Consider the following 14,641-nt stretch of genomic DNA (forward strand, 5'->3'; position numbering starts at 1 on the left):
TATTTTTTAAAAACCCGTAAAATTTGACAACCTTCTTTCACCACTGGCACTGGTTGATCTTATATTTAATTTCAAACACCTTGCGGCCTTCATATATTAGGTGGACATTCCCGGTATCTCGTAATCATCAAATTGCCTTTTGCCCTGTTCTATTGTTAGATTAAGTAATACTGCAATACACAACGCACGTGAACAAGATGCACAGGATCGGCTTACATTTATGGTTAATTTTCATATTAATTTTTTCGAAAACATAGCATTTAGACAGGACATAGCTAATGCAAAACATAGCCTTAATGTTACAAATGCTGTCACCGCCGTTCTTGTACTCTTATACGTCTAATTTTAACTACTTCCGTTGTCAAAACGTTACTCATACTCAAAATTTCTTGTAGGTCCGTTGGCCAGATGTGCGACGGTGGTTTCAGTGCCGCGGAGGGGCTCTCAAGGATGGCCTCCCTCGGGGGAGCCGCCTTGGGGGTCCCGCAAGGTCTGCAAACACCGCAGTCGGTCAAGAAGCAGGAGGACCACATCAAGCGGCCCATGAACGCCTTCATGGTGTGGTCCCGGTTGCAGAGGCGGAAAATTGCTCAAGAGAACCCCAAGATGCACAATTCTGAGATATCTAAAAGACTGGGTAAGTGGTTTACTAACATTCTATTAGTGCGATAAGTGTTGGAATGGCTTATGTAAATAATTGGACGCTTCTTAGTACTGTTCCATTTGCACATTTACCGTAATTAAGTTACGCGGTAATGGGGTATGGTGAGTAACGCAAATTTTGCACAAAGTAACGGTTCGTTGACTTATTTAATATACACTGAGCTCGTAAAGTTTGGAATAAATTCGATAAATCGTTATTGAAGGGTTTTGACAGGAAATCCTCGGACACGTCAACTTTAGTTTATAAAATGTCACTTTTTTCAGCCATCGACTTTTTTTTCGTTTTGTTTGTTTTTGAGCTATGACGTCATCGGCAATTTTTTTAAATGGCAACCCATATTTTTTTCCACGGATTTCGATAGATCACATTTTTCTGAGTACGAATATGTCAAAAACGTATGACCTTCAAGATGGAAGTTTTCGAGATAATAGACAGTTTAATTTGATTGTAGATGATCATGATACTAATTTGAGCATGCGCAATGGTCAAATTCTACGTATATGTTATGTCCGATACATAACTTAAACTGTCTATTAGGTTCCAAAGTTCCAAGGATGTCAAATATACAAGGTATCGAGTGGGTCAAGTTTTTTAATAGCTTATCGAACATTTTAAGAGATTTTAGGAGCAATTTGTTTAATTTTTTTAAACAATAATCAATAACAATTTTAACAAATGAAAAAAGGTTTCTGTACAAGTGATAAATAATTAAAGTAAACAAGAAAATTCAGCGGACCTCCATTCACTTCTTGGCAATATCCCATTCGCCACTGAAACTCCTGCAGAACCTTATGAAGAATATCTGGTTGAATGGTTCGAATTTCATTGCGAATTCTGTCCTTTAATTCTTCAATGGTATTTGGTCTATTGAAGTAGACTTTGCTCTTTAAATAGCCCCATAAAAAGTAGTCTAGGGGAGTGAGATCCGGAGATCTAGGGGGCCATTCGATAGTTCCTCTTCGACCAATCCAACGGTTAGCAAATATTTGGTTTAAATAGTCGCGAACGATCACTGCAAAATGAGGAGGTGCACCGTCTTGTTGGTACCATATCGTGTTATTGGGCAGATCGCGATCTACGTCATTTGGGTAAAGCACCGCAAGTGCAGGGACTAAATCGTCTCTTAAAAATTCAAAATATTTTTCGCCTGTTAATGCGCCTTCAATGAAAAATGGACCCAAAATGCGGTTACCGACAAGGCCAGCCCAAACGTTAACTTTTTTTGGAAACTGACTACGAGTTTCCATTTTCCAGTGTGGATTTTCAGGAGACCAATATCTACAGTTATGTAGGCTTACTGTGCCGTCGAAATAAAAGGTAGCCTCATCAGAAAAAAACAATATTGCGTAAGAATCCGCCGTCATCAATCAGGCGTTGCAACATGGTTTCACAAAACTGTAACCTACGGTCAGGATCATCTTCGTTTAATTGTTGGACCAAAACCACTTTAATTTCAAATATTTTAAGACGGAGCTTTGAACTATTCCGTTGTTTGCCGCCAGTTGGCAGGTGGGTAAATGGGGATTTTCTTGAAGCTCTAGTAGAACATTCAATTTAACATCTTCTTGTACTGGTGGACGACCCGTTCTAGGGCGATCTCTGTCATGACCCATTTCTGAGAGCTTTTGCTCTATTTTACTAACCGTGGACTGTGTAATTGGTTCTCTGTTTGGATATTTGTTGTTAAATAAACGACAAACTTCTATTTGTGTGCGAGCTCTGTCCCCGTAACTGATCATTATCAAAATTTCGATTCTTTCCCTTTCACTCAAACGACGGACCATTTTCAAATAAAATGAATTCTGATAGAGTAATGATTAATTAACTTAAAATAAAACACAAACTTGCGAGGACAAACTTCAAAATTCTGACAGCTATCAAAACTGTAATTTTTCCAGCGCTTCATTGATAAATGATTAGTATTTTGTCATCGCTTGTATAATGCATTCTTGAAACTTTGGAACCGAATATCTCGAAAACTTCCATCTTGAAGGTCATACGTTTTTGACATATTCGTACTCAGAAAAATGTGCTCTATCGAAATCCGTGGAAAAAAATATGGGTTGCCATTTAAAAAAATTGCCGATGACGTCATAGCTCATAAACAAACAAAACAAAAAAAAGTCGATGGCTGAAGAAAGTGACATTTTATAAACTAAAGTTAACGTGTCCGAGGATTTCCTGTCAAAACCCTTCAATAACGATTTATCGAATTTATTCCAAAGTTTACGAGCTCAGTGAAGAAGCCGAATAAAGTTATGTCTCGGTTAAAACGGTATTCTTTCGTTAGTGGTGACCTTTTAAGCTAGTGTCATACCGTATTCAGTACTCCTCGGGCTATAACTTATTGTAAAAATGGGTAATTAAACTAATCATTGTACAATGGAGTTAGAATGTCTTCGAATTTGTTCCACATGGAGACTCGACCCCCAGGGTTGGGGCGTTATAGAATCAAGTCACCATATTGGATGCGCCATCTTGAATTTCATTTGGATTCAACGACTTCAGCAATCTCAGAATTGTTTATAGCAGAAATGTGTGATTAATAGTTCCCTTCGGCCTGCGGGCTGAAAAATAAGTGTTACAGCGGTCATAATTTGAAAAAAAAATTATCGAAAACATTACACTAAGGGGGGTTTATATGCGCAATTTTTTGTTCGGTATTTTAGAAAATCTAAGTGAGTTAGAAACAATATCTCTTCACTGTACCAATTATATAAGTTTTCTTCGGGGTATAAGACAACTGATAATTCAAAATAAGGAAAAAGAAGCCTATTTTTACCTGGTAAGTTTATCTTACGTTTGCTGATTTTCGCATACCTGTTGAACTTACAGAAAATCGCGTACTATAAACATAATCCCAGCCCGCAGAATGCTTTTAGGAAACAATTAACACATGCATTAATAAAAATTGTTGAGTATCCTTACAAATTTGCTAGACAAAACAAAAAAAGTATATTTTCTGATTATTACATATTCTCTGTAATCTTTCAATGCAAGAAATTAAAGGAACTTACTCTAGTTTAGCGTTACGCTTCGTCACGTCTTGGATAGATTTATTTGTTCTATCATTATTTTACTAAAAGTGCTATTTCTTGTCTATAAAATTCTAGCCTCAAATGATAAGATTTTTATTCATATTTTCTTCTAGCTTTATGTAGTTTTGAACATATTTTATTATTTCTAAATTCCAACATCTTATTCTGTCAGNAGAATGTCTTCGAATTTGTTCCACATGGAGACTCGACCCCCAGGGTTGGGGCGTTATAGAATCAAGTCACCATATTGGATGCGCCATCTTGAATTTCATTTGGATTCAACGACTTCAGCAATCTCAGAATTGTTTATAGCAGAAATGTGTGATTAATAGTTCCCTTCGGCCTGCGGGCTGAAAAATAAGTGTTACAGCGGTCATAATTTGAAAAAAAAATTATCGAAAACATTACACTAAGGGGGGTTTATATGCGCAATTTTTTGTTCGGTATTTTAGAAAATCTAAGTGAGTTAGAAACAATATCTCTTCACTGTACCAATTATATAAGTTTTCTTCGGGGTATAAGACAACTGATAATTCAAAATAAGGAAAAAGAAGCCTATTTTTACCTGGTAAGTTTATCTTACGTTTGCTGATTTTCGCATACCTGTTGAACTTACAGAAAATCGCGTACTATAAACATAATCCCAGCCCGCAGAATGCTTTTAGGAAACAATTAACACATGCATTAATAAAAATTGTTGAGTATCCTTACAAATTTGCTAGACAAAACAAAAAAAGTATATTTTCTGATTATTACATATTCTCTGTAATCTTTCAATGCAAGAAATTAAAGGAACTTACTCTAGTTTAGCGTTACGCTTCGTCACGTCTTGGATAGATTTATTTGTTCTATCATTATTTTACTAAAAGTGCTATTTCTTGTCTATAAAATTCTAGCCTCAAATGATAAGATTTTTATTCATATTTTCTTCTAGCTTTATGTAGTTTTGAACATATTTTATTATTTCTAAATTCCAACATCTTATTCTGTCAGCCATATTAGGTACGACATTTTGACCTTTCCGACGTCACATTCGTANTTGTCTATAAAATTCTAGCCTCAAATGATAAGATTTTTATTCATATTTTCTTCTAGCTTTATGTAGTTTTGAACATATTTTATTATTTCTAAATTCCAACATTTTATTCTGTCAGCCATATTAGGTACGACATTTTGACCTTTCCGACGTCACATTCGTAAACAGCGACCCCAAAAACCTGCAAACCAGTGAGAATTTAGCTGTTTGTAATTCGATTCTTCTCTCTTTTTTAGTTTTCACCTCATGCTAGTCAATTTCGTCCAGTATGCCAAACTAATCAATTTGAACAGCGATTTCTCGAAGGGGAAAGAAGATATTCTAACGATTCAAAATTTCAAACGATTTTGAAGGGGAATAGTAGTATTTTTAGATGCCATAACGAGTTTTGTAGGGAAAATTACCTCGTTATGTAACATAACCTCAAATATAGCGCGAAACTGCATTTTCGCTCTGTTGGGTTAGGATATTCAGAAAATCTGAAATAATGAAGCAATTGTGTGATCGACCTCAGATTTAGTGCATCAAAAACCTTCCAAATGAATAGCCCGCTTCCTGCCCTGCCCTGCCCACACATTTACGACGGCCCAGTATCGACAATTTTGAGTTCTCATCATCGTTACAGCGATTTTGCATTAATTCGCAAAATAAATGGAGAAATACATAAAGAAGGTATTATAAAAACTATTTGGAATGTTACAGCTAAAAGTATTGTACTGGAATTAGTACAAGTATTGTACTGGAATTAGTACAGTAAGATAGTAAACCCTTTTACATATACTACTTATGTTCTTATTGATTAATAATTACTAATTAAAATTACTCGTACAAATACGTATTGTTAAAAAGAACACAAATCGAATTTAATTCAGTTTAAGTTAATACAAAGATATGGACAAAATTATCAATAAATATATGTATTTTTGTAATTTTGTTACTTGTAGAGGTTTATTCAAAAGTTTTAACTTGACCATACTTTCCGCCACACATAGTAGTTAAATCATTTTAACTTCTTACGGGAATACGGCTCAACAGAAAAAAGGGGTAAGGAATCGAGTACAGCTAGCTGATTGGTTGAATTACGTCTACCGCGGTATTCAACTGTGAACGAAGCATTAGCCCGCACTAGCTTTATCTCTCTCGCACACGTCTGGGCGACTGCAGTTTACATTGGCAAAATGACAGTTGGGCGAATCTAGTAGTTTATTAGATCTATGGTAACGCTTTACTTTTGACATTGACTTTTGACTAGAGACCGACCGAATGTGACTTTTTTGGTCGAAGCCGAAGTCGAACTTCGGTTTATGGGTCAGCTTCGGCCGAAGATAAGATAACAAAAGTAGTTCAAAAATAAATGCATAATGTTTTGGAAATATAATATAGGGTGTTAATTAAGTATGTACAATAAGTTCAACAGACGATTGATTTTAAGACAAAAAGTTCATATAAACATTGGTCCGCAGATGCCTCGTTTTCAAGATACAGGGTGTTAATCTTTTATAAAAAAAAATGCTATTTCGTAAATATTGTAAACACCCTTTACCCAATTTTGTTGTAATTTGGCAGTGTTATTTGTAGTTTTAAGGGGCTAATTTAACCCTAATTTGATTAGATTTGTCCAGCGGTGTCCCGAACGGTACCTTCGGCTTCGGCGAAAAGTTCGGCATAATTTTGGCCGAAGCCGATTCTTAGCCGAAGGTTTAAATAATGGCCGAAAGTGGCCGAAGCCGATGCCGAAGCCGATTAATCGGTCGATCTCTACTTTTGACACTTCAATAAAAATTAATTGTGTTCAGGCGTCTAGACTCAAGTATCCCGTTGAAAAAAAGATAAATAAGGGTACGTTTTTTCGATTTTTCCCCCAAAATTTCCCGACCTAGGGGGGTTGGTGTAGCACACCAAATTAATAAAAAAAAAACAAGTTTTCTTATTGTCCAATAAAAAAAAGGTTACCATTTAAAAAGCAACCCTATAATTTTTTATTGAATTTCACCGAAGTACATGCCCCAAAAAAACAAAATTGACCTGTCCGAGCAATTTTTCTAAAAATTGCCAGTCCTGAAATTTGCATGACTTTTGAGACATACATACAGGGTCGGAAAGTCCCCATGGTTCATCGGCCGTTACGTGAGAGGGATAAAGCAAGTCATAGAAATCCAGGCGGTAGAGAAAGATGGCTATAATGAAGGCGTCTAATAGTCACCGCCCATTTCGCCCTTCCACAGATAAGAAGTGGATCTTATTTGTCGACTCCACAAATGGAATAGTTAGCTTTCAAAATTGTAGATACTGGGCTTCGGAAAATCCTAATTTTCGGATTAATTGTAGACGACAGTATTAAAAAAAAGTTAACGTTTGGTGTACCTTTTCTTATTTAGTTGGACCCTATTTTATAGAGGGAAACTTGAACAAGCATTCTTATTTGCAGTTACTAAGTACGTTTTTCTTAAACTACCTAAACGATATACCATTAGCACACCGAGAGAGGGTTTTCAACAAGACCTCATTCTACAGTTAGATATGGTTAGAGAATGGTTGGACCAACATTTTAAAGATCGATGGATAGGACGATTAGGTCCTGTTCGATGGCCTCCTAGAAGTCCTGATCTGAAAATAATGGACTTTTATTTGGGGCAATCTAAAACAAAAAGTTTATGCTGAACCGCTTGGTAATAATGTGGACACTTTAAAAAACAGAATAAGAGAAACAATTGCTAATATTCTTCTATACGAAGTACGAAATGTCTATAGAGAATTTATTAGAAGAGCTGTAATTTGTGCAAAAATTGGAGGCAATAAATTTGAGTAAAATTTATTTTTGTAAAACATTACATTATTCCTTGTTTATGTAAATTTTCATATTATTAGCAATAAATTGACTTAATAAAAACAAAATTAAAGAAATTGATTATTGCATAAATTTTGCAAATATCAAATAAAGTGGTACATACAAATTAGCTGTCCTCACTGTTAAAATAAAAATTAAAAAATTTTAATCCTCTGTGGATCCTAAATGACATCCCTGATAATATTTTTCGATATTATCAAAAATAACGGTACTTTACTCTTGGCGACTAACAATATTTTTCTAAATACTGAACACCCTGTATAAAAAATGACAAATATTTTAACAGTTTTGACCGTTTTGGACCAAGCAGGCGTTTTTACAAAGAGTGACTTTTTGTCGTAAACTCACAAATAAAAAACTTTTCCCTCTTCCGGACATTACAGCGGGACACGCTGTATATATTTTTAATTTATTTGAATTAGCTTTGTACCTTCAAAATAAAAAAACTAAAATTTTGTAGGAACGTAGGTATGCTGGTATCGCCATTTCAAAGGTTGCGACGTCATGGAATTCTCTTCAAAACCAACACCCTACATTTTTCACTTGTATACTTTCCACCAAATGAACTTACTAGTCTTAACGCTTATAATTGATTAGTATATGTCTCATTTTATTGGAAAGGCAATAAAGAGCACAATGTAGCACCATTACTTTTATTTACGTATTAATTGACAGCACCTATTGTTGAACTTTCATAATGGCTGTTTGAACTGTATCGTTTCTGCCATTGTACGTATAAATTAAAGCGCAATACGTCGAAAAGAATTGGTAATAAAGAAGGATGGTCCGAGTACAAATATTTAGTTAGGAAGAAATAACACAAAGGCGATCCATCCCCGCGCACACCCAAAATGAAAAGTCCATTGAAATGAACTTGCTGCGTATTATCCTAATAAATACAATATGAATTTTAAGGGTTTATAAAAACCGAGCTTTGCATATGAATGCGCTCCTCACATATGTATCCTGTAAACGTCACGTTTTAAATAGATTTTCCACCCTAAATGGCAATATAAAGGCATATCATAACACATTGTTTATGTAGTGGGGAGGCCCATGCATTATTCATGTCCATATTCAGATCATCTACGAAGGCTACACTGATCGACAAGTGACAGTCTACAGCTGCCGTTTCACGGCTATATAGTCATTCAAGTGTTTTCGTATGCACCTCATGTCTTCTCGCCCTGCCCACTGAAGTGTTTTTTATTTTTTTTAAAGGCCTCATTATGGGACAGCTAAAAATAACAACCAGTTTCTCACCGCTATCTATATTAATTTAAATAAGCATTTGGCTCTAACGAAATTATAAAGTAGGTAGACGGGATGAAGGGAAAAGTTGAATCAAAACAAAATTGGCGTCAACGTAAAATAAAAAATGTTAGTTTTGATTTATACGGAATGTCCCAACCAAAAGTAGCCGCCATGTATAATTTAAATAACTTTGAAAATAATCATTTTCTGAAAAATTGTTGAAACATGTCAAACATGGTTTCTAGAGTGGGGGAGGGGGATTTTTAACGAAATACCTTTGAGTTTAAACTAATTCCCCTTCAAAAAATTTTTATTTACTTTAAATGATATTTTAAAGCACCTTTCGATTGTAGACTCTGCTGTATTTTCTGAAATTTAATTTAACTTATATTTTCCTCTAGGTTTGGAATGAAAAATAAGAAAGAGCAACCTAAATTGTCGGACATATTATTCAAACTAAAGTAATCATTTGGGTCATCTGATCGTGATCTTTTATATTTATTTTTATAGGGCATCTAAAATCTAGAGTGAATGTTACAAAAATACGTTTCTCTCCAGAATTTGCATCAGAAATTGGAAGGGTTCGTAGTCGCAAAACTTACAATTTTTATGTAAATATGTTATGAAAACACATCAGATCAGAATAATCTGAAAAATCATGCTACGATCTATGTACCTAATGGCTCCCAGTTACAGACTTTCATTACTTAGCCTTAGCCAAGAATCTTTGACCTGCTCTTGTCGTTCTAGGTCTAGGCTCTGTAGGATCAGACCCGCTCTCAGAACCCTTAAGACCGCCTTGGTATTGATTTATGTCCTTATTGGTTCTTCTTCTTTTTCCACTACCTGTGGCTGATACTATTCAAGTTCCATAGCACCCCGGCCTTATCAGGCTTATCGTGCATCCCAACTGTTCAGTCCTAGTCAGCAAGCAGTTTTTTCTTTTTAGAAAAACCAACAGTTTCCTTGCCGATACTTCTCTCAGCACTTTGGGTTCCACAAAGGGTTTTTCCAGGAGTGTCATTCTACTACGTGCAAATCCAGAGCACTCGCCCAGGATATGCAGAGAAATTTCATCGTCCGAATCACATCCTCGGCAGACCGGACTGTCTACAAGCCATAGCCTGCATACCTAGATGTTTCCTAAAATGATAGTGTCTCGTTATAAGTCTGAGCACTTTCATGGGCCAAATTTTATTTAAGCTTAGCAAATCATTTGTTTTTTCCTTTAAATAACAGTCCACAAGTTCACATGGCTTTGAATTGGCCTTGAAGCCAAGTATTTTCTGTATTCTAACTCAATCTATTTGCCCAGAGCCCCTCTGACCACACCGAGAAATGTGCCACAGAAGAACTCCGAATGAATGAACTTAGATCACTTCCCAGCAAGTTTATCCGCTTTCTCGTTTCCGTCTAACTGTATGTATCGCGAAAATTTCTTCTTGAAATGTAGTAGGAAACCTCCCCAAATAATGGCTTGTTGTCCGTCTGGGTCTGAATCCATATATTCCTTCACCAGTCCCTCCAGCTATTTTGAAACCATCCGTAAACCCTGTGGAAGTGAAACCTTGGAACTATCTTGTCGGATACTATCTTCATAATTGGTTCCGACATAGATTTGTCCATAATCCTGGAATAGGTACTACCTCTCCAGTCGTTATTGTTCCTGAGTCGGTATGCTGTTAACTTGTCTCTTCGGCCAGTATAAGAAGTGGTGGTAGATTTAGCATGACTTCTAGTGCAGCTGTCGGGGTGTCGCCCTCGTTATACCCAAACAGGCCAGTCTCTGGATTTTATTCAGTTTTTCCCTCCCTGTGGTCTCTTGTATTTTTTGTGCTACGAATGTAACGAGGCAATGGTGGTCCTCTAAGATGTTCCGTAATGGCTGCGTAATTGGTCGCATCCAATGGTTCCAAACGTTTTGCCGTCTTTGACTGTGTGCATCTTCAATAGTTATTCTACAAAAGCTTCACGGTGACTGAAACCGCCTGCTACATAGTATCTCTGGTGCTCATCTAGGTCTCTTTATCTATAAAGATACCTACAAGGGAACTCGAAATCGACACAAAAAACAACTATAATCAAAACAGTAATCAACAGAGAGCTAGGGCAATATCGGACCCGGAATATTTAGACTCTGAACTGTAACATCTCCCTGGATGGCAATAAAGAACGGAATATCAAAGGAATCATCAACCCTAGATATCCACAAAAATAAAGTAACAAACTGCATTGCCAAGGCATTACAGACAATGGCAGTAGGTACAAAGTTCATCACTTTACGAAATGTTCAAAAGTTGATTCCAAAAAAAATCTACTTGATCATCTGTTCATTTCTGGGGTATACAGACAGCATACCTTGTGTGTGTGAGATAGATATGACAAAGAGGTTGGTTATTTCAACAATTTCGGAATATGACAAAGTCTTAAGGCTCAACCAACCTGAGAAATCAGCCATCGTTAAACATGAGGTAGATGACGGGCCTACCAATTTACAAAATTATGCCAAATTTACGGACAACACGAATAAATTAATATGAATTATACAGTTCCAAGGCAATAGCGATTATAAAATAACTATCACTACAACAATTTCAATTCTATTAAGACTCGGTTAACTAATCAAGCAAATAATTTGTGAATATAATTTTATTAAGGCTTTCCGAACCCCATAAACTATCCATTTCTTTTGTAATAATGCACATCGACAACTCACAGTATGCATGCACAGTAATGGCTGATACTGTTCTACTCTACAGCCCCATTGACTATTTGCGATTGGGTCTGGTATATGTTGACTGACTGTAGGAGACTGTGTCAAAGTATTTAAACTTTTACGATGAGTATACAGTAAGAAAAAAATACAACCTAATTTTACAATGTTTCGAAGAAGACCATTAACAATCCTTTTAGTGCTGAATTTTAAACAGGCCGTGTCACCTAGGTGCATGGCCTGCGAGCTGATATGGCGCATTACTAGACACCACCTGGTAAAACAACAAAAGAATATCTAAATCTTTGTCACCGATCCGGCGAGATGTTTGTGTCCACTATCGAAGACCCACTTCGATTGTTCCATTAACAAAAGACGAATTCGAGATCCAGGCACGCTTCGAAAGGATATTAACAGAAAATGACAGCCGAAGCAGTTATATTTTCCTATAGATTTGCAGTTCAAACTGTCCTTTTATACGAAACAAACAGTTTGAATGAGACAAAGGCCTAAGCGATGTCTCTTTAGTTGGCTTTGTTCGGCCGCATTGTTAGCAGAATAGATACTTCAAGTTACATCATTTCTAAGAGATTGTCCCTGATTGCTTTATCTTACTCTGGGCCACAATAGCTGCTATGCGGCTAGGTTTTTAACACAACGGTTGGTCGGTTTTTATCCCCCGACTTTATCACATGTCGATCGGCCTGCTATCGACATGTAAATCTGGAATGAAAGAAATTGTTCGAAAAGCCGTGTAACGGATCCTCTTGAATTTTTTAGAGGCGAAGGGGGATTTTTTATCAGCAATATTCGCAGCCTAATTCTATTCTGTTGTTTGAAATGTCCGATGTCAAAAAAATCAAAGATTGGAAAGTGTTAAGGATTTATTTGTTAACAATAGAGGAAAATATATTTGTTTTACTAGTAGAAATAAAAAGGTTAATTAAGTGGAGAATGGGATGTTTGCTAACAAGTAAAAAAATTTGTCTTGGTCGGGTATTTCTAGAGTGAATATTAAATATACAGGGTGTAAGAAGTTTGGCTGCCATTACTACCATTACTTCAGAGATAGAGTAATCATAAATGAACAAAAATTTTGTATATTACAGGGGCGTAAGATTAACAGTTTTCAAAATACAGCGAGTATTAATATTGGGGAGTTTCATCACAACGTGACAACAGCGCTTAACCTAACGCTACACATCTGATACCACGTGTGCACGCGGCAGACGTCCTACGGAAAAATGTAAACAACTATTATTGTGAAACATTTAGTAAATTTCAAGACAATCATTTTCCAGTTCTTAAATAAATAAAATAAAATGTATCGATTTTGTAGTACGAAGATAGTGTTGTGCTTAAATTTTAGCTCGAATTTTAGTAATTATGAATCTTTTAAAAAAGGAACTTAACTTTTGATCAAATTAAGAATTTGTAAAATATGTAATTAAAATACCCAAAGATTCACGTCATCCAAATAGTCATACATAGTAAAAATAATTTAGGTACTCACCAAAAAGCAAAATTCAGTAATTTTTAAACGCACAAGTACAAAACAAACTACAACATATACTGAAAATGTCCACCACCATTTTCAATGCACGCACGACGCCTTCGAATCCAATTTTCGCGCACTCGCTGGAAAACACCTCAAGAAAAGAAAATAGTAGTACACAAAAAACACTCACACACGTTCCAATTCCAGATACCAACTGAATTGTGTATTACTGGACAACTTAGTATCTCGTGTTATCCGCGGCACCCTTGTCACATTGCTCGATATGAATTTTATCGAATTTTAAATTTATTACAACGCTAATTATTTTTTAAAATTAAGCATAAAGAATTTTATGGTATTCTATGCACTCAGTTATGTTAATATTCCTTAATTGATCAAACTTTTGTACATCAAGTTGGAGATTTTGATAATTTTTTTCTCGGAAATTGTTGAGTTTAGGACCCATGTCATATAAAGTTTGTTTGTTTATTTTAATGTATTCTACAGTGCTTTCGAGAAATTACAAATAAATTCATTATTTTTTAAATTGAGAAGTTTTCGAAAAAAATCCCCTGGCACGTCGATTTTGTTTTTAAAAAAGGCACTTTTTGACAAACGACCCATATTTGTGACGTCATCGTTGTTCGAGATATGACGTCATCGACAATTTTTTTAAATAGCAACCCCCAATTTTGACCATGCCATTTGAAAGAGCGTGTCATTCTACATACACAGATCATGAAAAATTATGGTGTTACATAACAAAAATTTCAAGAAAATAATGTTTGAAGATTTTAAAATTTAATTTTCACAATACTGAAAATGATAATGATTATGTAAAAATCGACTAAATGGTGCACCTCCCCATTATGCAACACCTGTCCGTGCTTATTTAGATGAGCTGTTCCCGAATCGTTGGATAGGGAGAAGGGGGCCGATTGAGTGGCCAGCTAGATCACCTGATTTGACACCCCTAGATTATTTCTTGTGGGGATACTTAAAAAGCAAAGTATACGTTACTAGACCGGTTAACTGTCAGGCAGCCAACGGTGCACAAATTGAACATTTAATTTAGTCGATTTTTCAAACATTATCTTTTTAAAATTTTTGTTATGTAACACCATAATTTTTCATGATGTGTATGTAGAATGACACGCTCTTTCAAATGGCATGGTCAAAATTGGGGGTTGCTATTTAAAAAAATTGTCGATGACGTCATATCTCGAATAACGATGACGTCACAAATATGGGTCGTATGTCAAAAAGTGCTTATTTTAAAAATAAAATAGACATGCCAGGGGATTTTTCCGAAAACTTCTCAATTTCAAAAATAATGAATTTATTCGTAACTTTTCGAAAGCACTGTATGTCGTCTGTTAAAATTATGTCAGTCAAACTTCTAACACTCTGTATAGATATATGTAGAAATATGTAAAAGTTTAATATTTTGTTTCTATTTAACAAAATAGTGATAATGTGTCTATTTTCTAATGTATTTATGTTAAATTTTACAAATATATTACCATGAACTGAACAAAATTTGTAATCAGGATTCTTTACTTTTTCTACACCTTCGATATATGAGGAAAT

General features: G+C 35.5%; 1 protein-coding gene across 1 annotated transcript in view; it reads left to right on the forward strand.

Moving 5' to 3' along the window:
• The first annotated feature begins 402 nt into the window (after positions 1–402).
• The window catches only part of LOC108904505 (transcription factor SOX-2), a 100,689-nt gene continuing 86,450 nt past the window's right edge, over positions 403–14,641 (forward strand). The window contains exon 1 of the mRNA XM_023457318.1: positions 403–637. Within this exon, the coding sequence (XP_023313086.1) occupies positions 409–637 (229 nt within the window). The 5' untranslated portion in view covers positions 403–408. The remainder of the gene's footprint in view (positions 638–14,641) is intronic.

The sequence above is a fragment of the Anoplophora glabripennis genome, unplaced genomic scaffold (assembly GCF_000390285.2).
Source record: "Anoplophora glabripennis isolate ALB-LARVAE unplaced genomic scaffold, Agla_2.0 scaffold157, whole genome shotgun sequence".
Classification (NCBI taxonomy): Eukaryota; Metazoa; Arthropoda; class Insecta; order Coleoptera; family Cerambycidae; genus Anoplophora; species Anoplophora glabripennis.